The sequence below is a fragment of the Tympanuchus pallidicinctus genome, unplaced genomic scaffold (assembly GCF_026119805.1).
Source record: "Tympanuchus pallidicinctus isolate F22 unplaced genomic scaffold, pur_lepc_1.0 scaffold19, whole genome shotgun sequence".
In the NCBI taxonomy this organism is placed as follows: Eukaryota; Metazoa; Chordata; class Aves; order Galliformes; family Phasianidae; genus Tympanuchus; species Tympanuchus pallidicinctus.
Genome location: NW_026294710.1, coordinates 16097773 through 16123354, shown reverse-complemented (window position 1 = coordinate 16123354; position 25582 = coordinate 16097773). Strand labels below are relative to the sequence as shown.

General features: G+C 43.6%; 1 protein-coding gene across 1 annotated transcript in view; it reads right to left on the bottom strand.

Annotated features, from left to right (window-relative positions):
* LOC128079686 (collagen alpha-1(VII) chain-like) overlaps positions 1 to 25582 on the bottom strand; it is a 97159-nt gene that overhangs the window by 48877 nt on the left and 22700 nt on the right. Inside the window, exons 12-44 of the mRNA XM_052681124.1 lie at positions 24946 to 25092; positions 24344 to 24463; positions 23576 to 23734; positions 22915 to 23043; positions 22461 to 22610; positions 21260 to 21397; positions 20735 to 20881; positions 19509 to 19628; positions 17020 to 17166; positions 16592 to 16786; positions 16137 to 16276; positions 14824 to 14947; positions 13381 to 13524; positions 12694 to 12884; positions 12007 to 12138; positions 11626 to 11700; positions 11278 to 11358; positions 11161 to 11187; positions 10994 to 11038; positions 10409 to 10477; positions 10218 to 10313; positions 9344 to 9370; positions 9125 to 9178; positions 7974 to 8054; positions 7379 to 7438; positions 7150 to 7185; positions 5830 to 5865; positions 4821 to 4853; positions 3434 to 3505; positions 2781 to 2840; positions 1861 to 1896; positions 1273 to 1353; positions 518 to 553 (exon numbers count right to left, since the gene is read on the bottom strand). Of these exons, the coding sequence (XP_052537084.1) occupies positions 518 to 553; positions 1273 to 1353; positions 1861 to 1896; positions 2781 to 2840; positions 3434 to 3505; positions 4821 to 4853; positions 5830 to 5865; positions 7150 to 7185; positions 7379 to 7438; positions 7974 to 8054; positions 9125 to 9178; positions 9344 to 9370; positions 10218 to 10313; positions 10409 to 10477; positions 10994 to 11038; positions 11161 to 11187; positions 11278 to 11358; positions 11626 to 11700; positions 12007 to 12138; positions 12694 to 12884; positions 13381 to 13524; positions 14824 to 14947; positions 16137 to 16276; positions 16592 to 16786; positions 17020 to 17166; positions 19509 to 19628; positions 20735 to 20881; positions 21260 to 21397; positions 22461 to 22610; positions 22915 to 23043; positions 23576 to 23734; positions 24344 to 24463; positions 24946 to 25092 (3188 nt within the window). The remainder of the gene's footprint in view (positions 1 to 517; positions 554 to 1272; positions 1354 to 1860; positions 1897 to 2780; positions 2841 to 3433; positions 3506 to 4820; positions 4854 to 5829; positions 5866 to 7149; positions 7186 to 7378; positions 7439 to 7973; positions 8055 to 9124; positions 9179 to 9343; positions 9371 to 10217; positions 10314 to 10408; positions 10478 to 10993; positions 11039 to 11160; positions 11188 to 11277; positions 11359 to 11625; positions 11701 to 12006; positions 12139 to 12693; positions 12885 to 13380; positions 13525 to 14823; positions 14948 to 16136; positions 16277 to 16591; positions 16787 to 17019; positions 17167 to 19508; positions 19629 to 20734; positions 20882 to 21259; positions 21398 to 22460; positions 22611 to 22914; positions 23044 to 23575; positions 23735 to 24343; positions 24464 to 24945; positions 25093 to 25582) is intronic.

Here is a 25582-nt window from a genome sequence, read left to right as displayed (position 1 = left end):
GTGTTGGAGTAAATGGAGTTGAAGGTATATGGTAACATCAGACTACTCATATCTATGGAGGAAATGGGGTAATTTCCACCAGACCCCACTGTGAGTTGTTGTAATCTGCTTTCTGCTGCTGAGCATAAAGAACTATCTCCCAAATGAAACATGACTTGATTCTTTTTGGCCTTTCTTTTCATCCTTCAGCTTTAGAAGATGAAAAATCAAACCTGAAACAAAACAAAGTCACAGGAAATATAATGAGTATTCTTCTCATAGCCTCATGTAATTCAAGGGCAAGGCAACAGAAAATAAAAAAAGTAGGAGTTGGCTTCAAAGCAAATCAAAGGGACAGGTTTTGCAGATGCTGCTCAACTAACTCATGCTTAATTAACTGGAGAAGAGATTCTGGGCTACAAGGAACTTCACCCTAAGTACTACCATTCTACACTGCTGTACCCACTGCACTCATGAGTGAAGCTGTTGTCTTTGGCACCTACACAACCCCAGAAGAGTTGGAAATCCCCTTGATTACCTTCATCCCAGAGATGCCTTTCTTCCCTGGTTCTCCCTAAAACACAATGCAAAAATGCTAGGTTACATTTAGCCTTGTAACCATTTTATTTTCACTATAATTTCCTTTTTTTTTCTCAAGTCTTCTCTTGGTGGTCCTATTCCACTTGATGCTCAGGCATCAACTCAGCCCTTTGGACTAAAGGAAAGTCTTCAGTGACTAATGGTAGGAGAGGTTTACCTGAACCCACCATGAAACTCTTGGGGAATGCCACCTTGATTGACTGAAAGAGGGATCTATTGTACCGTAAAAACAAAATAGTCAGGGCTGGTGTGACACCATGGTCGTTCTTGTACTTAACACTGATTCAACGACAAAAAAAGCTCACTATGTTGAATAGCAAGTCAGTTATGGTGCCTTGTGCTCATTTCACTTTGACCAAAGGTAAAGAGAATTCACCCCAAAACAGAGCCTGAAAAATACCCTGAAAAGGATCCATCTTCTCATTCGCTGTGAAAAGACAGAGCAGAGAAGGTGTATCCCTTGATGAACAACCCATCATGCCTAATTTGAGGCAGCCTGCCTAGACTCATGTTGCTGGCCACTATTGGGCTAAGACTTGTCTCTTCCCCTCCCCAGCCAGACTTATGTAAGATGTGTGTTTCTGACTGGTCCCATGTTGTCTCTTGCTCCTAATTCTGCAAGGACATAACCTAGGGTTGTTGGCTTGGCCCAGTCTGTATCAGCATAACCATCCACCTGTAGCTTCTACTTACATCTTTACCTCTTAGGCCGGTCTCGCCTGGTTTCCCAGGTAATCCTGGTTCACCCTTCTCTCCCTTCGGACCTATTTCCCCCTAAAGAAAGCAAGGCAGTTGTTACGTTCCTCTTGTGTATTTCATAGTGCTGTCATTTTAGACATCATGGGACAGGCTCATGGCACAGTGGCCATGCAATTGCTTCCACACTGCTGGCTGAAGTTTGGGCTCAGAGTATCTACCCTGCACTGGGAAAGGCTGTGTTCTGCTTTTTTGCTTAGCAGGCCTCGGATGGAAACATCCGTCTTAAAATTGGCCCATTCAGATCCCACAAGCAGCCACTGCTCATAAATCCTACAAGACACTGTTTGTAGAATTTATGCCCTTTGCCATGTCATCTTGTCATTATTTACCTGTGCAAGGCTCTGTGCGTCACATGGAGACTCCAGCAAAGCAGGATCTGTTCAAACTTTTCAGCTTTTGAATGCCCCTCACATCTTGACTCTACTCCCACAGCAAAGATAAAACTTCACTGACTCAAGTTATGTTGAGTGACACAGATATCAGTCATGAAACAGTGCTGCAATCACTGCATCATATACTCACCTTGTAACCTGGTCTGCCAGACAAGCCTACGTTTCCCTGCAGAAATAGACACTATTAGTCACATGGTCAGTAACCAAATAGGAAAATTTCAGATAAGGGTCCTTTGCCAGGGTCAGCATCAGACTTAATGCTGCAAAGCCTCTCCTTGATTGCAGGTACTAGCAGATGGAAAAGCTCAGTATGATGCAGAGAAGGAGAAACCATATGGTGTCCCAGGAGAGGAAGGGCTACTGCAAGCACACACTGTCTAGATGCATCTGTCTTCACCACTTCTAAAACCATTGACTTTGATAGAGGGGTGGGGATCTCAAAGATTCTGAATTTTACAAGTCATTGCTGGAGTAAATCAAAATGGACTATTAATATTCTCATAGGAGGAAACACAAACTCAACCCTCACTAGATATTAGTGAACACAAGTGGGAACCACCAGATTCTTGCACCTTTGACACATAAATCAGGAAGATATAGGTCAAGTTTCCTTTCATAGAATCATAGTATAATTAAGGTTGGAAAAGATCACTAGGAACCTCTAGTCCAACAGTCACCAAGCCCATCACCATCATGCTCACTAAACCATGTCAGGACACAAAGCCATTGGAAATTGGGCTTCCTTGGTTTTGTTCCCCACAGAGTTCCCAGATGATCTTTGACTTTCCATGCTTTCTTCTAGAGTCAGGAGTGTTCTGCATTGCCTTCCACAGTTGGGTGCAGACTGCTCCCTAACACATGATCAGCATGGGAGCACCAAAGACAGATTGACAGTTCAGCTTCTCATTATCAGTGTGGTATTAATTTGATGATGACTGGCCTTCTGAGTGACAGCCATTGAGCTCATATGCATGGAGGTGATTGAGAAATTGTTTCTGATTTGTCTCCTTAGCTGTTCCCTATTCACACCCAGTGTGTTGTCCCACTTACCCTGTCCCCTGTGTCTCCCTTCAGCCCTGGTTGACCAGGAATGCCAAAACCTGGACTTCCCTGAAAAAATCAATGACAGTGACATAGTGTAAACCCTCTGCCAGTCTCACCTTCCTCTGTATAGCTATCACATCCTTCTCCCTCCCAAACACACTGCTTGCCACCTCTAGGAGATGCTATTGTGGAGAGACAACTTTCACTGAAACATGGCTTGGGAAACCCAGTGTCTCAATTTCCCCATCTGAAATTTGCACACCTTGGCTACTATTCTTCAATTGCCTTTCATTAGTTGTGGAGACACTATCCCACTCCACTCCATTCATGGTAGCATGCCCTGTGCCATATTAATTGTTAGCTATCTCTAACCCATTATCACTTTGCAGTCCCAAAAGGGCCAGCCTGATCCTCCTCCTTGCTACAACTGTTGGGAATTATTTGCTAATGTTGTGCTTGGTTCTAAACAAGATGCAAAGGGAGATGATGCAGTGTCTTGCAAGAGCAGCTTCCAAACTCAAGACATGAGTCATAGAATCATTAAGGTTGGAAATGACCACATCTAGTTCAACCATCAATCTAAAAACCAAACCACATCCCTAAGTGCCACACCTACCCCTCTCTTGAAAATGTTCAGAGAACAAGAGCAAGTATGTTACCTTCTCTCCTTTGTCTCCTTGTATTCCTTTGTCTCCTTGTGGTCCTGGGGCCCCTGTTGGTCCAATATCTCCCTATGTATGAAAACAACCCAAAAGCTAGTAACATCATGCAGGAAAACCAAGCCATTTTCAAGTGGCTTGCTAAAGCTACATTCTGCACTTTCAATCCACTCTGAAAATCTGTTGGGAAATCTATCCAATCCATCCATCCATACTATTCATCCTTTCATTCAGTCCATCCACCCCATTCATCCTTGGGTTTCTATTGAAGTTTTCCCTTTAGCACTTGGGGCTTCTGTTATACAAAGCCCATCACAACACTCTCTCCTGCCACGCAACTGGTGATATATGTAACTTTACACAACTATGAAGTGCTGTGTGGATTTAGAGTAGTATCAAGCAAGACAAAATTCAGGCCCAAGGTCATTATCTAACATCATTGAGACTAAAAGAAGAGAAATATTTTGATAACCACTATTAAGCAGTCTGGAGAATAAAATCAATGAATGGAGGTGACTCCAACATTCAAGTTCAGAGAGAAGGGCAGAACTCGTTATCTCTAAAGGGCAAGGGAAGTATGAAGATAATTTCATGAATGCCAGGAGTCAAAAAGCCAAGAGGAGTTTCTCCTGCAGTAAATACTCCTTGCAAAGATAAGAGAGATCTTTTATTTCTCTGCAGATTGACATTATAAAATATAATGAATTATAAAGAATAATAAAAAAAAATAGATGTTTTAAATACTCCAGGCCCTGTACAACCACAAAAACTTTGCAGAAGTGAACAACTTGTGCTGCACTATAGAGCAGAGGCACAATATGGCCAACAGTCAGGGAACAGCTCTATCTCAGGAATCACTCTCATTTGGGAAATTCAGATTCTTCCAGTCATGGAGAGGCCAATCACTGGCTCAGAGCCTCAGGTACTTGGGAACTCTCTGCCATTGGACATGCTTTCTAAATGGTTGAAGGAATCTGACCTGGTATTGAAGTTGGCCATGTTTTAAGGAGGAGGCAAAACTAGAGACCCCTAGAAGTTCCCTCCTGCCTCATCTATTCTATGGTTTAATGTCAATGCCTTTCTTGTCTGGATAGTAACTTCTGTGTGTAGGCTGGATCTGTGCTTCTGTGAACTCTATGTCCTAAAACTAGCACATGGAAATACCAAATTTTCCCATGGACTAGAGACAGAAGGAGAATGACAGGCACAAAATGTTAATAAAAGCAAAAGAATTATCAGCAGGGCAAGATTACCACTATTTTTCCAACTTCTCCTCTCCCATCTATCGCAAGGGATATATGATTCAGGCAGTGAAACACAGTCCAGCCCTCCCTTTTTCAGGTAAAGTTTTATCTAAATTTCAAGCAGCACTAATTAGTGGACTTACCCTGACACCTTTCTTGCCTGGTGGCCCCAAAACCTGAGGATAAAATAAATCACAGAAGTACCCTCTTATTTAGGCAATAGTCTCCCTTTCGAAGAAGAGGCTCATATGGCCTCTTCCTAAACAAGATAATGTCAGCCTTGCTATGGGATAAGAAATGCATCACCTACAGTGGATCATAAAATGCCCAACAGGGATACAAGCTAAATCCCAAATTCAGTGAAGGTTGTGACAGAATCCCACCATCTCCAGTAGGTTTTGGGTCTAGGGATGAGACTGAAGGATCATTCTTATCAAAAGTGTAGTTGACAAATAGCTGCTTTAGCCTGTGCTAATATACACCAAGGACTGACCTTTGGACAGCAATGAATCTTCATGTCTGTACTATGACCCTGATTTAGGGACTATAAAGCTGCCTTTCTACCTTTTGTCTCTAAATCAATTCTGCCAATGCTACTCTGAAATGTGCATGCCCCTGATCATAAAATATCATGCAGGATGCACCAGTCTGTCTTGGTGATAGGTCTCGGCAGAAGACATGGTTGAAGGGTCAGGGGTGAGGCCTTATAGTTTTCTCTGAAGTTTAGTGGGACACATCTGCCTCGGTCCTTGGTCTACTGGCACAACTGTTGGTGGTGCTCAATGGCTATAGCACAAGAAAGGCTGTAATCCACTCAGAGTTACACCCAGAGCTGGAGCGCCTGGAAATCCTATGTTCCCTTGCAAAGCAAGATGACATAAAGTGAACAATCTGGGGCAGTGCTCATTGTTCTCCTCCATACACTCCTGAAAACAACTCAAAACTCAGTTTTGCAAAAGCAAAAGAGCAAAAGAGCAGAAGAGCAAAACAGAGCGGAGATTCTGAGCTTCCAGGGATGCTCACTTGACTCCCTGTTGGCTTATTCTCTGTGTAGCCCCACCATAAACACACCTGACCATGCCTACAAGCTGCAGAAATTCAAGACACCTTCAGCTGAGCTAGTCAAACCTACTCTCTTGCTATTTGACTTACTTGGACTCCCTTCTGCCCTGGAGGTCCTGGAAGTCCCTATAAGACATCAAAAGAGAATTTCCACCAGACTGAAAGCAGGTTCAGTATTTTCAATATGTGGGGTATAGTGTAAGTTATAAGTCCTTGGGTATGGGTAACATCACCAGTGACCACCCTAATAAGGTTTGCTTTTCCTCAAGCAACTGGCCACAGGCTCACGTTTGTGTGGACCAGGACTGTGCAATTCAAAGACATCTTTGCTATCATGAAGAGCAATGCATGAACAGCAAGCTGGCTGTTACCACTTGCAATGAACTTACATTTTATGTAACAACCCTCCTCCATTTTATGATATATACAAAAACAAACAAACAAACAAACAAACAAACAAAACCCAAAAAACAAATCAACAAAAAACGAAAACACAGCAAAACAAAGAAAAATATTTTGTTGAATGAAACATTTCTTTGGAGATTATTTTTTCCTTCTCTTTTCACATCTCCTGAAAGTATGGCAAGAATTTATTTTGGGCTCAAGGTGAATATTTTTGACCTTATTTGACCTAAAGTGGATATTCTTGACCTCATCTGACCTGAAATAAGTTAATCGGCTCAGATTTAATTGGTCATCATCTCAATGCCTGAGCTACTTGTAGAAGGGGACATGCAGAAAGCCATACAACCTGATTGTAAGAGTTTGCACCTCCAAGAGCTATAAGAACCTGGAAGAGTAATGAGGTGGCTTATGTACCACCTGAACCCATGCCTGGCACCCCTTGTGCTGGGGAAATTCAGGTCTCCTGAGCAAGGCTCGTGGAAATTTGGTGTGCTGGGTTGCAGTCTTGTTCTGGTATCAAACATCTATCCAAGGACATCTTTCTGCCCTCTTGAGTTCATTCCTGATCAGTCCTTGCTATGCTTCATCTACCTATGGTTCACAGCAGCATTGCCAGATATGGACTGGAGATACAGTAGTCCAGACCTTTGCCTCTGACAGCACCAGGACCCCCAAATCCTTTCTTCCCACAGCGCTCAAGCCTTTGAGCAAGCTGAAAAAATTGGTCAAGCTAAGGTTTCCTCTTTCCTCAACAGCTGGAAAAGATAGGCACTTCTTACCAAGACAGTGCATCTCACTGCCATTCCAATGTCTCCAACATCCCACAGCAATGACTTTTATGGGTCAGTGACTTCCATGGGTCAATGACTGCACAGAATTATTTCCATTGCTTTTGAGTAAGAGACCCACGTTTCTACAGCGTATGATGATCATTAGAGCTGGTTTCTTTCCTTGGCACTTTTAGTGCCAGGCGCAGTGACTCAGGTTCAGTGTTTTGGTACCTACCTTTGGTCCAGGTACTCCTGGAGGGCCCATCGCCCCCTTAAAAAAAAAATAATTAAAAAAAATGAAAGCTCAGACTTTAAAACTCACTTTCTGTATTCCTTTCCATTTGCAGCCACAGGATGTACCCACTAGGGGCAACCTACAGAAGAGGTACTGGAGAAGACTCTGGAGACACTGAACGCTCCAAGGGGATTTTAGCAGAAATCTCACAGCAAAATGGCAAACCTACCTGCTGTCCTTCTTCCCCCTTTGGGCCAGCAGTGCCAGGAATGCCAATTCCTGCCGACCCCTGCAAGGTAAGCACAGCATTGTGCACACAAGTACCAAATGCTAAACTGCAAAGTATGATACATCCTATCCTCCCTGCAGTCTGCTTCAGAGCTCTGTTCTTAACCATCCTGCTGAGGAGCAGGTGAGAAATTTGCTCTCTAACCATTTAGCTAAGATATATGTCTAGCCAGTAACCTCAGACAAGGCACACACAATGATTTGCAGAAGAGAATTAAAAGCCAAGATGTTTTCAGGGACTACTTGAAGCAGTCCCATCCAGGGGATAGGAAGCATGCAGGGCTGGGAGGCAGCAGGAACTGCAGAGATCTTCCACTGGTGGAAAAAAGAGCACAGAGAGAAAACAAGAGCTTGGATGGAGAGGAAGCATCTACTCTACCATGCACAGACTTCAGCACATATGAGCTGGGAGTAGAGAATGGGGAAAATCCCTATATATCTCCACTTTATTTTCACATTGATATTACTTTATCTCAGCTACTCTTAAATCTTTCTTGGGATGATGGATCTCACAAGCATCTGATAAGAGTAATGACCTTTTCTCCCTTTTCTCCCTTTGGTCCAGGCAGTCCAGGGACACCATCCAGCCCTACAGGGCCTGGCAAGCCAGGTTTCCCCTGGAAAGGAAAATACATTATCACATCTTTCTTCTTTCAAACTGTTTGTTACCCATCATACTAAAGAGAAGTCTGCAGAAACACAAGCAGAGAAATGTATTTCCTGATGTGCCTGTCTTACCAGTTGCTTTGCAATTGAGGATTTACAGAGATGATTATGTGTACTCAAGATGTCCCCCATCTCCCCCCCTCCCAAGAATGAGTTATGGATGATTGGTCACTCAGGAAGGGAAAAATAGAAGTGTTTGTTTGCTGTATGGGAAGATAGAGGCTGGGTACTTATCTCTCAAGTTTGAATTATTTGTACACACTTTCCAAACCGGCCATGGTTTCTTTATCCTTAGGAGCTCCCCATGGACTAATTCTTTTCTCGTGTCTCTCTTCTGACGCTGAAAATATCCATGTGGGGTTTCTTGTGTGAAGAGTCACCTCCTTTTTGCTTGTCCCAAATCTGCCACCCGCACAGTCTGTTTACCATCCTACACTTTTGAGCCACCTTATTGCCCCCTCTGGACTTGCCCCAGCTCTTTTCTGTCCTCCTGAAAGGGGGAGAGAGTTGGGATGTGGAAAGGTGCCAGGCTGCACTCAGCTGCTCCATGGGTAGTACAGGCACTCAAGGTGGAATCACTGCCACTTTGCAGTAGCCTTGATCATGTAGCATTTTCTATTGTCCATCAGCATGATTGATCATGTCAAAGGGTTTGTGGTCATTGTGAGCACGGTAATGGGTGTAGTTCTCACAGGTTTGCTCTGAGCCATGAGAACACGTCCTTGCTTTTAGTATAATGAGTGTCTGTTTTGTGATCCTAACTTTTTCCTTTTGGTTAATCACAAGTGGGGGATCAGCAGGATGAAGACTACAATGCAAGAAATGCTTAATTGGTCCTGCTGCTTGTGCCAGTCCTCATCAGCAGATCAAAGCATCTCACAGTGGTGGCTGACATGAGCTGGCAGTAGATGCTGTCCCTCCCCACCCACCCTATGTGACAGCTGGTGTTCCCTGGCCAGTGCCCCCTCCCATTATGGCCAATGGCTCTTCCATAGTGACTGACCACTGATGGACAACTCACCGGCTCTCCCATGCCTCCTCTGTCCCCTTTGATGCCATTCCTTCCACGAGGGCCCTGCATGAAGCACAGAACAATCTTATATATTGTCCCACTGATCCTTTCAGGTCTGGTTGGATGTCTGGAAAGTATTGAAATCACAACCTATTGGGTGAGTTATAAATCATAAAAAAAGAAGATTGCCATCATACAGTAACATGGAAGTCAATCTCAGGTACTTACCCTGAGACCTGAATCTCCTGGCTCACCCTGAAACACAAAAAAGACGAGGAGTATTCCTGCAGGATAATAATCTCTCTGCATTTAGATCCTGGCCAAAATCTCCTGCAGGATGACAGCCCCGGAGACCAAACTTCCCACTCTCAAAGGAAATTGAGCTTCATTAGAGGTAGCTGCTATCTTGCGTGGGCAAGACTCAGCCTGAAAAATTTATCAGCCACTACACTTGGGATAGATAAGAGGGGAGTTCAGGTCTCTATAACTCTTCTGGGACTTTTTGACACATTTTATTTATGTAGTTTTGGCTGTGCACAGCACAAGTAATCCTGGGTATTTCACTCCAGCTACTGAACAACCTTCATGGGGACCTAGAGTCGTAAACAGATATTGGGAAAACATCTTCTCTGAAAGAGTGGTCAGGCACTGGAACAGGCTGCTCAGGGTTGTGGTGGAGTCACTGTCCCTGGAGATGTTCAGGAAACATGGAGATGTGGCACTGAGGTACATGGTTTAGTGGGCAACATTGGTAGTGGCAGCGCATGGATGGTTGGACTAGATAATCTTAGAGGTCTTTTCCAACCTTAATGATTCTATGTCTTAGTGGTGACTGAATCTGCTTTCATGTCAGACAAAGCTGACTATATTACAAGCTCCATTACTGATCTCCACTGTGTTGAACAGCAGGGTCCTGGTGGCAAGGAAAGTCATGCAGAGTTCATCCCTCTGTGTCTCAGTGAGATCATCCCATGATGGAGAGAGGAAATGTGTGGTCTTAGGGCTCTTGAATAAGCAGAGTAGCTAGAGGTTCTGGATTAAGGCAGATTCTCCCTTTCTGGGATGAGCATCACAGAGCTATGGTGCAGATAGCCTTGCTCACCTTGATGGAGATGCCTGGTGGCCCTTGTGGTCCTGGTAAGCCAGGTAAACCCTGTGGTCCTGCTACCCCAGGAACCCCTGGCTGTCCTTTCTGTCCCTGTAATAATGAAAACCAGGGGAAATAGAGATGTGATCTTTCCCAGATTTTTTGCTGCTCTGTCAGTGCCACAGACTGAAGGGAAAAACACTCACAGGTGGACCAGGGTGCCCATTTCGGCCAGGAATCACCTCCACTCCTCCTAGGACATAACCAGGTTCTCCCTGTGAGCAAGGAAATAAAGATGCACATTCAGCTGTGTTGGGAGATCCAGGCAAAAGAGGACATGGCACAGCCATACAGACAGCTCAAGTGGGTGCAAGGAAAGAGTAGAAACAAGTATTTGGGGACAAGGGAAGGACAGGACAGCTGCTTCTAGGAACTGCTTACAGCTGGTCTTGAAACCTTACCTTTCCGTGTCTTAAACATGTACAAATAGGCTTATTCATAATGAAAACTCTCAAAAATGCAGAATGACTCAACCAAGAGATACATGCTACTGCAAATATCCCACTGAAACATGCCAAGGACCTGTGATAAGAACTGAGCAGTTTTCTCCATGAAGACATTAAATATCTCCTAGACAAACTGAAGAACAACTCCCACAGATGATGACTAGAGCTGTTACGTATAACTCAGAAGTTCATATGCACCAAAGATCCCTGTGCAACTGCTCAGAAACAAGAGATCACAGCAATATACGAGCTTTTTTTGCAAATAAACCCAGGAATGAAACTCACCCTGTCACCTTTTGGCCCCACTGGTCCTGGATAGCCTGGAGATCCCTGGAATTAAAAATAAATCATGAAACATTAAACCACAAAGCACCCACAAAATCATCATTGTGAAATGATCAAGCTTTAGGTTCCCTCTGTATGATGATATTCACTACATTCAAAATACTTACAACATCACCTTGGATGCCAGGGAGACCCTGCAAAACAGGAAAGAGGGAATTGAGAGTCATGCTCACTTCTCCTCATTAAATGCCATTCTTATGGGGTTTGCTAAAGCAAGCACATACCATGAGTCCAGGGGGACCAGGAGGACCTGTTCGTCCAGGTCTACCTGGCAATCCAGGAATGCCATCCTTCCCAGGTAGACCCTAAATTAAAAATAATAGCCTGCAAGTTATGGTTGCAGACCTGCCAACCTGAATATCTGAATGCATCACTGGCTTCCTGCACTGCTTGAGGGAATCCTCAGCTGCCAGTAAATACAAATATGTAGAATTTCCTTGTTGCCTGATTTTCAAAGCCAGCATAGAGCAACATTTATTAAAACACCAGCATAAAAAGATCTGAAGATCTCCTTGTTATTACTAATCATTTAATTGTATATTAATTAACCAAGCAAATGAAAAGGGACTCACCCTCTCTCCTTTCTCTCCCTTCATAGTAAACCCATATGGGTCATAACCTCCACGACCTGGTGAGCCCCTGGAGTTCTTGAAAGGAAAAGGAAAATGGAAGAAATGATCTATAGATTCAGCAAAGGATGGCAAATAAAACCAAACTAATGTGACCATGAAACACAGGCTAGCACACGCCTTGTTTACAAAGCAGAAGTGAGGGATAAGCTCTACCACTATGGACTGGTTCCTATCCTCACTAATGGATATAGTTTAGTGATGGGACTCAGTGGGTCAGGTTGGTGGTTGAACATAGTGGTCTTGAAGGTCTTCTCCAATCTAGATGACTTGAAGATTCTATGTATTATTTACATTCCTGTGAATCGGTGAAGGAATTCTCACCTTTAGACACCAGGGACGACAAGCCTCCACTCCTTTCTGGATGTCTGGTTCAGCTGGTGATGGATTGGGGAGGTGTACCTTGTTGTCTGTATCATCAAATGGCAATTGCTTGTCAGCTTCAGGTCTGGCAACCTACAGAGTGGAGTTTGGGTTAGACTGGTGATCCACCAGGTTTTGGGCCAGACATCACAATCAGCCTTCAGCATGTCTCAAGAGATTACTGTGCTTTCATGTCACCAGCCTATTCACTGAAATAGCTGTAGCACTGTTAGAGAAAACCCATCATACACATCCTTACCAAAGATCCATAAATCAGAATTAGGAGAGGGCAAAATATTTATAATACATTCAAATACTTTGGCCCTGCAGGGGCTGTATGTGACAAAACATTTGAAGCTCTGTTCTGTCTTCCCCAGTTCTACTGCCTTGTTTTCAAAGTTTTTTGCTCTTCACACTGATGGGTTGATGGCTGATGGTTGGACTAGATGATCTCAGTGGTCATTTCCAACTTTAACGATCCTATCATTCTATGGCCAGGACTGGACAGTGGGTGAATTCAGGATTGGACTCAGTATTCTGAATCTGTTACTTCCTTTCTTTGAAAGTTTGGTTTGGAAAGAAGATTGTCCTTGTGCATGACCTATGCCAGATAATTTCTTCTATTCAAAGTTCTGTAAAGCAGCTCACCTCCCCAGATGGCAGCGGGGCCCCTGAGGGCTGAAGGTCAGAGCAAATGACTTCTATTAGCTCTCGGAGGATATGGGGGAACTCATCAAATGTGCTCACATAAAAAACATTCTGGAGGTTCTGCTGCAGTAAAATGTCGTTGAGCTCAGCAGGGTCAGCTCCCGAGACACCCACAGCAATGACGCGGATTCCTGAAACACATCACTCTTTCAACAGAAGCAAAAATATCTAACATCAGAGTTTCCAAACCCCTCACCACAGCCTTGCTGTTAACAACCTCTGATGGGAGTAGGTACTCTACTAGCTGCTACAGAATTCACTGACAGCAGTGTGTGTGAGTTACAGCAACACAAAGGTTCTCAAGTCAGGAACAGGAAGAAGAAAGGATGAAGAAGTGATGAAAGCCAATGATGCACTTGAAGTGGACAGGTTACCCAAGGAGGTTATGGATGCCCCATCCCTGCAGGCATTCAAGGCCAGGCTGGATGTGGCTCTGGGCAGCCTGGTCTGGTGGCTGGTGACATTGCAGGGGGTTGAAACTGGATGATCATAGTGGTCCTTTTCAACCCAGGCCATTTTATGATTCTATGATTCTATGGATTCACATAAACCCTCTGGAAAGTCAGCACCTAGCTGTACATGGAGGACAACCAAGGCCTTAGGGAAACACAATAGGGCAATTCTTACCCAAAGCATGGGCTGCTCTGGCAGGTGGCAACACATCATCCTGGGATCGCCCATCAGTCACAAGCAACAGCACTTGAGGGAACTCTGGTCTCATCCCTCTGGAGGGTTGGAATAACTCCTTTAGCATAAAGGCTATACCACGACCTGGGCAAACGTGGAGAGAAACAAATTAAATCTACACAAGTGTTAAGTGTACAGGAAGGTTCCCATTCCATGCACAGAGGGATGAGGGCATTCAGTGTGGCCTCATAAATAGCCAGTAGACCTTAAAGAGGGGCAATGCATTTTGAGGGAGGAAGACAGCAGTAAATCAGACTGGCTGGAATGGTTCAGGTTGAAATCTGCAGATAGTTTTGGAAAAGGAAATATATATTTGGGAGATATGAAGCATTTTCCATAAATTTTAGGAAAAAAACCCACAGAATTCTCATTTCCAAATTTCCTTAGAAAGACCAGGAAAGTTTCGTAAAGGTCTCTCCCTCCAGCTGAAATGGGTAAGAAGCCCCAAAATAACGTGGGAGGTAAAATGCCTCTATTGACACAAATCCCACACACAAAAAAATAATAGTACTAGAGGAAGGTAACTGAAGATTTTGCAGTCTGCCCAGTTTCACAGTCACTTTCCCTATCCATTTGGATTTCCCATCCAAATTATTGCATTCTGACCACCTCTATATGTTCCTGACCAATACCGTTGAGCCAGGATGAGGTTTACAAGTCTTCATTTAACATATGTGGATTCCTCAAGGCTTCCTTTTATGTTTACTGATTCGAAGACATTTAGGTGGGCCATTTAAAGAAGTTAAAACTAATCACCTTCAATTTAATATTACTGCTTTTGTACTTTCAAGGAAGTAGGTATACCCCACCATCCTGCTGGGAACGTGTAGGTAGAAAGGGTTGCCTGAGGTTCTGACAGTATAAGACAAGTTTCTGAATTTCTGAGAAATGAAGCTGATGAAGAGCTGTGTTATTTGTACAACAGGGGGAAACACAGAACATTATGTGATGGCAAGTCAGGAAAGTAAGACTAGGTTCATTGTTTTGTTGTTAGGGTAGCAAAGCAATAACCATTGGAACTTGCTGATTAAAATGTGCATGGAGAGGGTAATAAGGATGCTTCAGCATAAACCATCCTTATCTAATGTTTATGGGCTAGGTCTCCAAGCCAGGTATAAAAATCTCCCTCAAGGTTATAAAACAATGAAGAGAAACCCAGCAGTAAAACTAGGACACAAATAAAGGACTCCAGACTAGTTGGATAGACCATCCCTGGAAATAAAAAACACATATAATTCTCTGCTCTCAAATTTTACAGAACTTTAGACTGTAACTTTCTAACCAGGTAAACTGGTTCAAAATATTCATACAGCTTCTCAGGCCTTGACCCTCTGTCTTGGCCCAAAATTGCTTCCCAACATGTATAGACTCACACATACACACCTGTTTTTGTGTTGCCTCCTAGGTAGTGTAGCTCCTTGACAGCTTTCAGAGCACCTTTGCGGTCCTGGTGCTGGTTGAAGTGGAAGGCTGCTCTGGGCTCCTCACTATACTGTGCAACAGCAACCTGATAAAAAAAAAACAACAAAAGGATGAGAGATGTGGAGGGCTCAGGAGCACAGCAAAGGTGTCATCACTTGGAGACATCCAAGGTCAGGCTGAACCAGGTTTTGAGCAAACTGATTTAGCTGTAGTTGTCCCTGTTCAATGTTGGAGAGTTGGGCTAGATGGCCATGAATTAAGGTCCCTTCCAACTCAAATGATTCTATGACTCACTGATCACTCAGTAAATCTTGAGTGGATAACACAACCAATGGCACTGCAATATAAGTGGTATTCCTTAGTCTGTATTTCTTACAAGTTAAAAAAAAAAAAGGCACAAAAACACCCATTTCACAGACAACACATATGTTACAATTCAGATGCTTAAGCATGGGCAAGGTACTATTTTGTACTCTAGGGCACCAGAAATTTTGGCACAGGCTGGTAGATACAGCATAGACCTGATGGGAAATACAATTCTGGCAGCTCATGAATGTGTGGGAGCAACATCTCCCCTGACACTGTGCATCCCTCCTCAATCAAATCTTCATCCTCCATCGACAGCAAAGAGAGCTCAGCTACTCAGTTCATGTGATACCAGCCTAAACTGAGGTGGCTTCATCTCCCCAGAATTATTTGTTAAATTAGGGTAAACTCATCACTTGCCTAAACCTTCAAGGCTGCCTACAAGGAAAGAGTGCAAGAAGCTTCCTATTTCCTTTTCAACTGAAAGCTGCATTCAATGGACTAGTTCACATAGAATGTTAATTAATCACAAATGACCCCAAATAAAATATTTAAGGAGTCCTGTACCTTTGCTTTGCTTGGTCATGGTTTTAATACTGTGGAAGTTTCATACCACAGATTGAGAATCGGGATTTCTTCTCATTAGTGGATTGGATGTGGGATGAAATAGGATCCCAGGAAGGCACCCAAAGGCTGATACATCACTGGGCTCTATAAATTGGATAGTATTTCAATAGGTTTGGAATTTGCATTCCTAATAACCAAGCAATGGGAATATCTCCATACAAATAGATATTCAGGCTGAGATTTAGAATATTTCTATTCTGGTCTTTGTTAGATGTGTGTTTTTAGTCAAAACCTCTCTGAATCTCAGCATGAGTGAGCAGACTGCTGGCACTGCAGAGGTGAGCAATGGGTAAAGACTTGGACAGAAATCACCTTCAGGAAACAGAATAACAAATGCTTGCCTGTGTCCCTTCAGGCCCAATCTTAGGGAAATAAGAAATGATCCGGAAGAGGAAATCCTTCACTTTGTTGAAATTGCTCCAGCCAATACTTGAGGACTCATCCACCAGGAACCCAATGTCTGCTTTGAACTTGCCACAGACTGCAGAGAGGAGAGAGAATCTCTGTAAGTTGTGGGGCCTTAGAGTGTATGGAACAATGAAACAAATTCCAGCTCAAGTATATTCTGTGATGCCAAGTATTGATGAGCAAGCACCTTCACCCCACAGGATGGTGCCGAGAGCTTAATTGCATTATATATGGTTTGTGTCTCCAATTTCCCCAACACTGGCTACTCTCACTATATACTGAATGAAGACTAGGATTTTGGCTCCTGAGATCAGAGGAAAAAAATAATTCCTGGTGGTTTGACCCAGTTCTACATCATCCTGAAATCAAACATAGATAACACGCTCACTTGGCCCAGGGAGAGCTGTCAGCGGTGCAGAAGCTGTGGTAGATGACAGGAGGGTGTTTGGGGTTGGTTGTAATGTAGTGGTGGCTAATGGAAGAGGAGTGGTCTTCACATTGCTTGGAGATGGGGATCTCATGGTAGCCTGTTTTGCAGAAGTCATGGGAGAGACCAGTGGAGGTGAATCGCCGTGAGGTCCAGCTGTCAGCCGACATAGAATCAAAGAATCATTAAGGTTGGAAAGGATACTCAGATCATCTAGTCCATCAATCAACCCATCACTGTCAACATCTTAGTTATGATGGTATTACCTTGAAAAGAAACAGAATTTTAGGAAAACAAAACAAAACAAAACAAAACAAAAAACAACAGGAAATTAACTTCAACAGCAGTTACCTAAGAAAAACTACAGAATGACCTTTCTGACTTCATACCTGTTTGCCCAACGAGTGTTGTCTCTGGTCCTTCTCTATCTCCAAAGACCGGTCTTATGGAAAACAAATACGTCTCCTCAGAGCTCAGTCCTGTCACTCGATACGATCTCAAAGCTGCTGGTAGCACTTCCAGGGAAAGATCAGAAGCTGGAAAAAAGGGAGAAACATCCATTATACTTTGCAAAGGCTGATGTGTATAAAAGCAGGACTCTTTGTTAATGAATGGAAAGCTTGCTGAGAAGTAAGCTTAACTTGAGAAATGCTTTTGTGTACCACAGATAGTTCTAGTTTAAAATGGTGGGAAAAAAATCTATGTAAAAGTTATAACAATGTTTTGACATTTTTAAAGTGTCTCATTTTTGAAAATGCTGAATGATGAGTTTTGACAGCGATCAAAATGAAATTTGTACCTTTTCATTCTGAAATAACATTTCTCCTTAAAAGAATAATGGTTAGCTTCTAGGGAAATAAATTAAGTAGTTGTAAATAACCTGTTTCATTTACATTACACTACATTTACACTGTGCTGTCTAGTGCTATCTAGCACTAAAACCCTTTGTTTCATGTTTGGTTTTTCACATAATGAGAAAGTGTAAGGTTACCACACTCTGTCACAAGCAGAAGTTGGTAGTAGACTGAGGTAGGAAATACCTCTGATCACATCCAGGGTAGAATACACAGCATGAGGCTGGTAAGCTTATGGAGGAAGAGGTCTACAAGCACTAGAGAAAGACCATGGTTTTTCTGGAGACAGTTTTCAAAGAATGAATGCAAAACATTGATTGAATAGAAGCAAACTTTGTGGCTTTTGTAGTACTCAAGAGATGAGAGAAACAAGAGAGAGAAAGGCAACGTGGTGAGGAGTTGATGGTGATCTTTTCCAAAATTAATGAGTCTGTGATTCTATAATATCTAGCTGAATCTCTCCAACGTCCCTCCTATCAGAGAGGGCAGGAAGATTGGATATGGATGGAGCCCTATCAAGGTGAATGGGGTTTGTTTTATGTAGCACCAGAGATGGAGATTTACAACTGTGATGACCTCCAGCTGAGTGGAAGGGGATCCAAACTCTTACAGAACAGGATGGTTAGAGCAGGCAGGTAGGGAGGAGGGCATTAAATGAGCCCAACTGGAGGGAAAGGCAAATGGGTAAAAGTTGCTGAGAAAAAAAATTAATAAAGGCACCAAGAGGAAAAAAAAAGGGCATAATTCTTAACGGTCTTTCTATACTTGGATAATTAAACAAGAGAAATTCGAACTACTCAAGAGCATAAATTTAATCTCATTGGTACTATTGAAACTCAGTGGCAAGATTCATGGGATTGTGATGTTAAATCAATAATTATAAACCTATTTCAGAAGGAGCGATCGAGTGAGGGCACAGTGGGACTGTCAGATGTGCTATTATCCATTTCTGAGCCCCTGACAACTCTGAAACCAATGATTTTTGAATGCTTACAGATCGATACTTTAACAGCACAGCACAGGGGAGGAACAGTTACATTAGATCACTTAAATCACCCTAGAGAGCTGAATGTTCTGTTCCCTAATCATTTATCTATAATATGTAGAGGAAAAAAAATGATGTTATCGCAGGAGACTTCATTCTGAGTGACATATGCTGCAAGCCTTAGGCTGCCAATACTAAAATGTCCTCGGAATTAAAAAAAATTAAAGTTGATGACCTGGTAACTCATAAAAGCACTGCAGGGAGCACAGGGGAATTTTGTCAGATCTGTTTTCTTTATTGGCTTGTGAAGATTAAAAAAAAAAAGCTAGTAGCTGAAGCTGAAGCAATGACAGGAAAATTGCTATATCGAAACAGGCTTAAGCCTATTCCTGAAAAAATAAGAAACCTGGTTCTTTAAAATGACAAACCTATTAGGGCCAAATCAATTGGGTAAAAAAAAACAACAACAAACCCAAACAAATATATGCTAAAAATTATAAGCAATGATTAGGAAAGTTTTGAAAGATCTTTGCTGTATGGTAAAGCTTTTGAACAGAAAGGAATTAAGGCTGTATGGAAAACAAAATCAACCACTTCTTGGTTAACTATTCCCAACGGCCTCAAGTTGCACTAGGGGAATTACAGGTTAGGTATTAGGAAAAGATTTCTTCTCAGAAAGTGGTGAGGCATTGAACAGTCTGCCCAGGGAAATGTGGAGTTGCCACAAACCTGGTGAAAAGCCTTGCACTTGGCTTTGTTGAACCTCATGAGGGCCACCTGGGCACACTGCTCATGCCTGCCTAGGGCTCTCTGGATGGCAATTAAGGCTGTTGGTGGAAAGAAATTTCTTCTATATTACCTGCCACTTTCATCTTCTGCTGCATCAGCTGTCTCTAAGACCAAGTACTGAACTGAATAGACCACAAGCCAAGCCACACTTGTTCATGCTCCATCCTCAAATACTCTTAGTTAGGGCAGTTCATCTCAGATGTGTCCAATTTACAAGCCATCTTTCCTTTCCCAACCATATGAATATTACCTGAGGACAAGCGCCATGTTAGTAGGTACGTGGATACTCCAGGAACAGCAGTCCAAGTCAGCAAAACACTGGCCTCTGCAGCTTCCTGCACAGTGAACTCAGTCACTTTGGGTAAATCCACTGTTGCAAAGAAAAAGAAAGCAAGCTTATCATAGAATCATTAAGGTTGGATAGACCACTAAGATCATCAAGTCCAAGTAACAACCCATCACTACCATGTCCTCTACATCTATGTCAGGGTGCAATGAAGGGTATGCTAGAAAACACATCTTCATCCGTGATGAGTTTCAGAGACCTTCACCATTAAGGTTGGAAAAAACCTCTAAGATCATCTGGTCCAACTGTCCACCTACCATCAATATTGACCACTAAATCATTCCCTAAATGCGAACTGATATAATTTTATCAAATAATTGTCATATCTTCAGCCTGGATGCCGGGTTTTTCTCCCAACCAATCATTAAATTTGAGTTGTTGAGGTGGGAAATTAACTTTATGCCTGTTCACTTGTACCAGATGCTATTACTCCTTGAAGCCTCCGTGACTGTTTTATGTACCTGATCTCCACCCCTGGATTTCCAAATCTCCCTATTCTGCAGCATCAGTCGTATTACACAGAATCACAGAATGGCCAGGGTTGGAAGGGACCTCAAGGATCATGAATCTCCAACTCCCCTGCCACATGCAGGGCTACAAACCTCCACATTTAATGCTAAACCAGGCTGCCCAGGGCCCCATCCAATCTGGCCTTGAACACCTCCAAGGACGGGGCATCCACAGCCTCTCTGGGCAGCCTGTTCCAGCACCTCACCACTCTCATAGTAAAGAATTTCCCCCTGATGTCCGACCTAAATCTCCCCTCCCTCAACTTAAAACCATTTCCCCTCATCCTACACATAACAACCCTTTCCAAGAGTTGATTCCCCTCCCCTCTGTAGGTTTCCTTTAGGTATTGAAAGGCTGCAATGAGGTCACCCCTCAGCCTTCTTTTCTCCAGGCTGAACAAGCCCAGCTCCCTCAGCCTGTCCTCATAGGGGAGGTGCTCCAGTCCCCTGATCATCCTACATGATGCCATAAACTCATGAATGATATTTACATTTAACCTGCTGAGAATGGTGAAGATATTTCCCATCGATACTGCCCAATTATATTTCTCCTTGCCCAATCCCATCCCATCTCCCATCACAATCCCTGGCACTGCCTGGTGACATTTATTCCATACTCACAAGTTTTGGCTGTGAGGAGTGTGGGGTTTCCCTCCTGTCCTCCAATCACTGCAGACACACCAATGGTGTAGGTGGTGCTCTCCTTCAGCTTGGGGATGGTGAATGAGTTGCTCTCAGCTCCAACTAACTGTGAGGTTTCCAAGCCACCTAGCCACAATTGCAGCGACACCACAAAACAAATAAACAAACAAATAAAATAAATCCATGATACTACATAGAAAGAGCAGGGTGATTGCTATTAACAATTACTGTTACAGTTGTTTTCCTCCCTGACCTGGCATCATATACACTGCTGGAATGGAATCCCTTCCCTGACTTCTTGAATACAACTACACTTAAATCCAACTGATCTCCAGATTACAGATGAAAACTTGGCCAACTTTCAGGCCTTCAGCCTGTCCCTGGAGATACTATAGCTCCCATCCACCCTGATGATCTGTGGGAAAAGGATTGAGTTAAGTTTGTGTTTTCTGGTGATCTTTGTTCTTTGTCCTCACACTGCACCTAAGGGAGCAGGATGCTTACTTCTGATTGGTACCCAGGATATCTTATAGTGAGTTGCCTCTGGAAGCCTCTTCCAAGACAGCTTCAAACTATTGATAGCAGTGTTGGTAATCCTCAGATCTTGGATGGTGTGGATGGGACTGGAGTCTGCGAGAGATGCTGCAAAATAGAAAAGTGTAGAAATTCATGCACTAAGGGCAGTTTAATAAGAAAGAAATAAGGGGAAGTTAAAAAAAAAAAAAGTAAAACAAATTTTTAAAAGTAAGTGATACAGAACACAGTTCCTCACCACTCCCTGACTGATGTTCAACCAGTCCCTGAGAAATGGTGGACCCTTTGGCCTCAGTTTTACTGTTCAGCACGATGCCATATGATACAGGATGTCCCTGTGGCCACTTTGGGTCAGTTGTCCTGGCTCTGTCCCCTCCCAGCTCCTTGCTAGCAGGAGAGTGTGAGGTGCTGAAAAGTTCTTGTTTTAGTGTAAGTACTGCTCTGCAACAACTAAAACGTTGGTGTGCTATCAAAGTTTTCTCATTCTAAATCCAAAACGCAGCATCAGATCAACTACTGGGAAGAAAAATTAACTCTATCCCAGCCAAAACTGGGTCAGATGTTGGAAGTAATGAAGTGCTTGTTGTTCTAAGTCATGACACTGAAGAAAAACTCAGTAGTTATGAATTATAACTCCCTAGTCGTTGATTGCATTTTGGAAGAAAAGGCAAGAGGTGAAGTTCAGGTTCAGGTCGGATATTAGGAAAAATTTCTTCAAGCAAGGGAACAGACTGCCCAGGGAAGGTTTTGGGTCACCACCATCCCTGGAGGTGTTCAAGAAATGTGTAGTTGTGACACTTAGGGACATGGTTGGTGGGCATGGTAAGGATGAGTTGATGGTTGGACTGGATGATCTCAGAGGTCCTTTCCAACCTCAGTGATTCTATGACTCTACCCAGAGATACCAGGCTGTATTTACTAGAAGAATCCATGAAGCAGAGCACTGTGCAGTTAAACTGAGGGGTCTCATCCATATTTTTATTGCCAGCACCAAACTCTGGTTGCACATCACAGGGACGTGAAGGGAGGAACAAGAGAATAGATCATTCAGAGGCATATTTAAACACTATGGGTTCTGATAAACTCATGTGAAAAATACACTGGAAGAAGCAAAACCCCATGAATCCAACCCCAGTGTCCCAACACAGAGGGCTGTTCCATAAGGACGTACCTGTGCGGTGAGTCAGAGTCACCTCTGGCCCCTCAGTCTTGCTGAAGACAGCCCTAATGCTGACTTTATACAAGGTGTCAGGCAAGAGGTGGTCAATCTGGTGAGCCAACAATCTGCTGCCCAGGTACTGAGTCTTGGCCACCTGTTTTTCTGTAAAAGAAGGGATGCTTCTTGTAGCTCATCAGTGAGGCTGGCGGCATCCCCTTCAAGGGAAACAGCCTTTCTTTGCTGCACTGCAATTCCAGAGCTTTGGGGATTAACTTCATAAATAGAAGAGCACGAACACAAAGAGAGAAAGATCTATCAGCAATGGGTGTTGGCTGAAGATTGTTTTGTAGCAGTGAGATCTCTTTCCTGCTCCAGGCAGTGGATAAGGACTTTGGAAAGGTATCTTCCATGGCCACTGACATGGGTCTTTGACAGGAATAAGTACGTTCACCCTTTTTCTGCTCACCATTGCTGGCTCCCACAGGTCTCCAGGTGACTTTGAATTTGGTGGCAGCCGACATGATGCTCCATGCCAGAGACAGGCTTGAGCTGGTGTAGGATGTCACCTTGAAATTGGAGATGTAGCCAAGAGGAGCTGCAAGATTAAGTTGGCGTTAGTGCACTGATTGCTGCCCCGAAGGCTCCATGTTGGCAGTATAGTAAAGCCAAAATTGGAGAATATTTAAAAGTGCCATCTTTGCTTATCCCTGGTGCCTAATTGCTCTAATTTGGAGGGAAACTGGTCTGAACACTCTAAAGCTTTGCATGTACATCCTATTGCCCTTAGCACCAAAGTGTATGTTTCATTGTAGCTTCAGCTAGGAGCATGTCTGTGAATCCAAAAGAGACAGCATGGGGATTCAGGCAGCTATGGGATCCTATCTGCAAGACTGAAACATCCACCTGGAGCTCCCATGGGTGCTGTGAATAGGAGTGTTTGCCCATGTCAACCTTTCAACACAATGTTTAGACCATTATCTCCATACTGAATTCTAGTCCTCTTCCTCTACCTTTCCATCTCTGATGATAAATCTGGAACCTCCCTTCAGTAGACATACACCAACTTGAACCATCCACCCAATGGATGCATGCTATGGTAGTTACTTGAACACTCTGCTCATACTCACATGTCTTGGCTGTGGTTGTGATCCCTGGTCCTTCCACTGAGCCAAAGAGCACATAGAGGGAAATCACATACTCGGTGTCATGGGCCAGGTTGCGGAGCTGGTAAGTTGTGATTGACTTGTTGAGGGCCAGCTGCCGAGGTCGATCTTTCCCAAAAAATTCTTTGCAAAAGAGAGAAAAAGAAATAGAAGAGGATAAAGACTAAAATCTGGGGAGTAGCTTTATCGTACACTAGGAGATGCACCATAGTTTCCCCATCTTTGACTCAGCCTGTGTTTGCTGGAACAAGAGAATATTCCTTTGATTGTTTATTAAGGAATCTGAATGACCAAAGCAATTGAACTCACCAAGAGGATCCAAAAGAACCAGCTCTCACACCCAAGGCCCCAGTTAACATAATATGGGTCACCGGATGCACCTATGTGTTCTCTGCCTCACCCCAGCCCTACAGGGAGTTGCAGAGCCCCTGCACTGCTGATGTGACTCAGCTCATCCTCAAGGACCAGGCAAGGTAACGTAAAACCATTACCAGTGGTACCCACTGGGATATGAATTGGGATGGGGTCAGGTTGCAGAGACCCTATCTGCCAGCACTGCAAGACAGGCCCTGGAATAATTTCTGGTTTCAGCTCATGCTCTGAAGTAGCTCAGGCCAGTTAATGAGCTGGAGTTGTTCTTATGTTCATCATTCCTGAGGTTCCCAGAGCCTTATCTCCTGTGCTACTGGAGGAGGTGTGGGTGATTCAGGATGGAGGGCAGTGGGATCTTACCTGGTGTAGGACCCCAAGCTACTCGGTAGCCAGTGGCCCCAGCAACTGAGTCCCAGGAGACCAGAGCAGCATTGGTGGATATCTCACTCACATTCAACATCTGCACAGTGCTTGAAGCCACTGCAAGAAAGATTTGCCTGTTCAGTTCTAGGACCCCATAGATTCTAAGTGACTCCCCAGAAGCTACTATCAGGGTAGGATAGGATAGGATAGGATAGGATAGGATAGGATAGGATGGAATGGAATGGAATGGAATGGAATGGAATGGAATGGAATTTAATAGAATAGAATAGAATAGAATAGAATAGAATAGAATAGAATAGAATAGAATAGAATAGAATAGAATAGAATAGAATAGAATAGAACCACTGAGGTTGGAAAAGACCTCTAAGATCATCAATTCCAACCATCAACCCATTGCCATGACACCCACCAAACGATGTCCCCAGGTGTCACACATCCACAGCTGCTCTTTACATCAGGTAACAGGCTAGATGGTGACCACAAATGACACCAACTTGGTGATGCCAGCACAGTCTCACCCCAATCTGTGTCCTCTTGGACTTCTTCCCCTGCCTATACTGCTACTGTGGGGCACACACCTGTGGTTGCTTTTCTGCTCACCACTGGCCCCTCAACATCTCCAAAGATGGGGTTGATGGTGACAGTGTATTCTGTGCCAGGCTGCAGACCTTGGATCATGTAGTAGCTGTAGGTGCTGCTGAGGTTCACATCCTGGATGCTGCCATCTGCAAATGGAAATGATGGTTGATGAATAGGTCGGGCCAAGGAGGACCACCCAGCTGGGATCCTACAAACGATCACTTGAGGATTATATGGTTGCATGAGATCGGATGGCATTTGTCCTCCTGGCTTGCACCTGTACCCATGAGGTCCTCAAACCAAGGACAGTAAGGACAGGGCACAATAAGCACAAGTCTTTGTTGAGGAGATGATGGAAATAACCCACACCACCCAAAAATCACCAACAGATCAAGGTAATTTGGGGCTTTTCAGGTCAAAGAAATCAGGTAGCGACAGAAAAATCATAAAATCATTAAGATTGGAAAAGATCACTCAGATCATCAAGTCCAACTGCACACCCATCCCCACCATATCCACTATGCCGTGTCCCTCATTGCCACATCTACCCTTTTCTTGAACACCTCAAGGAATGGTGACTCCATCAGCTCCCTGGGCAGCCTGTTCCAAATGAATGTATATGGGGCTCAGAGCAGT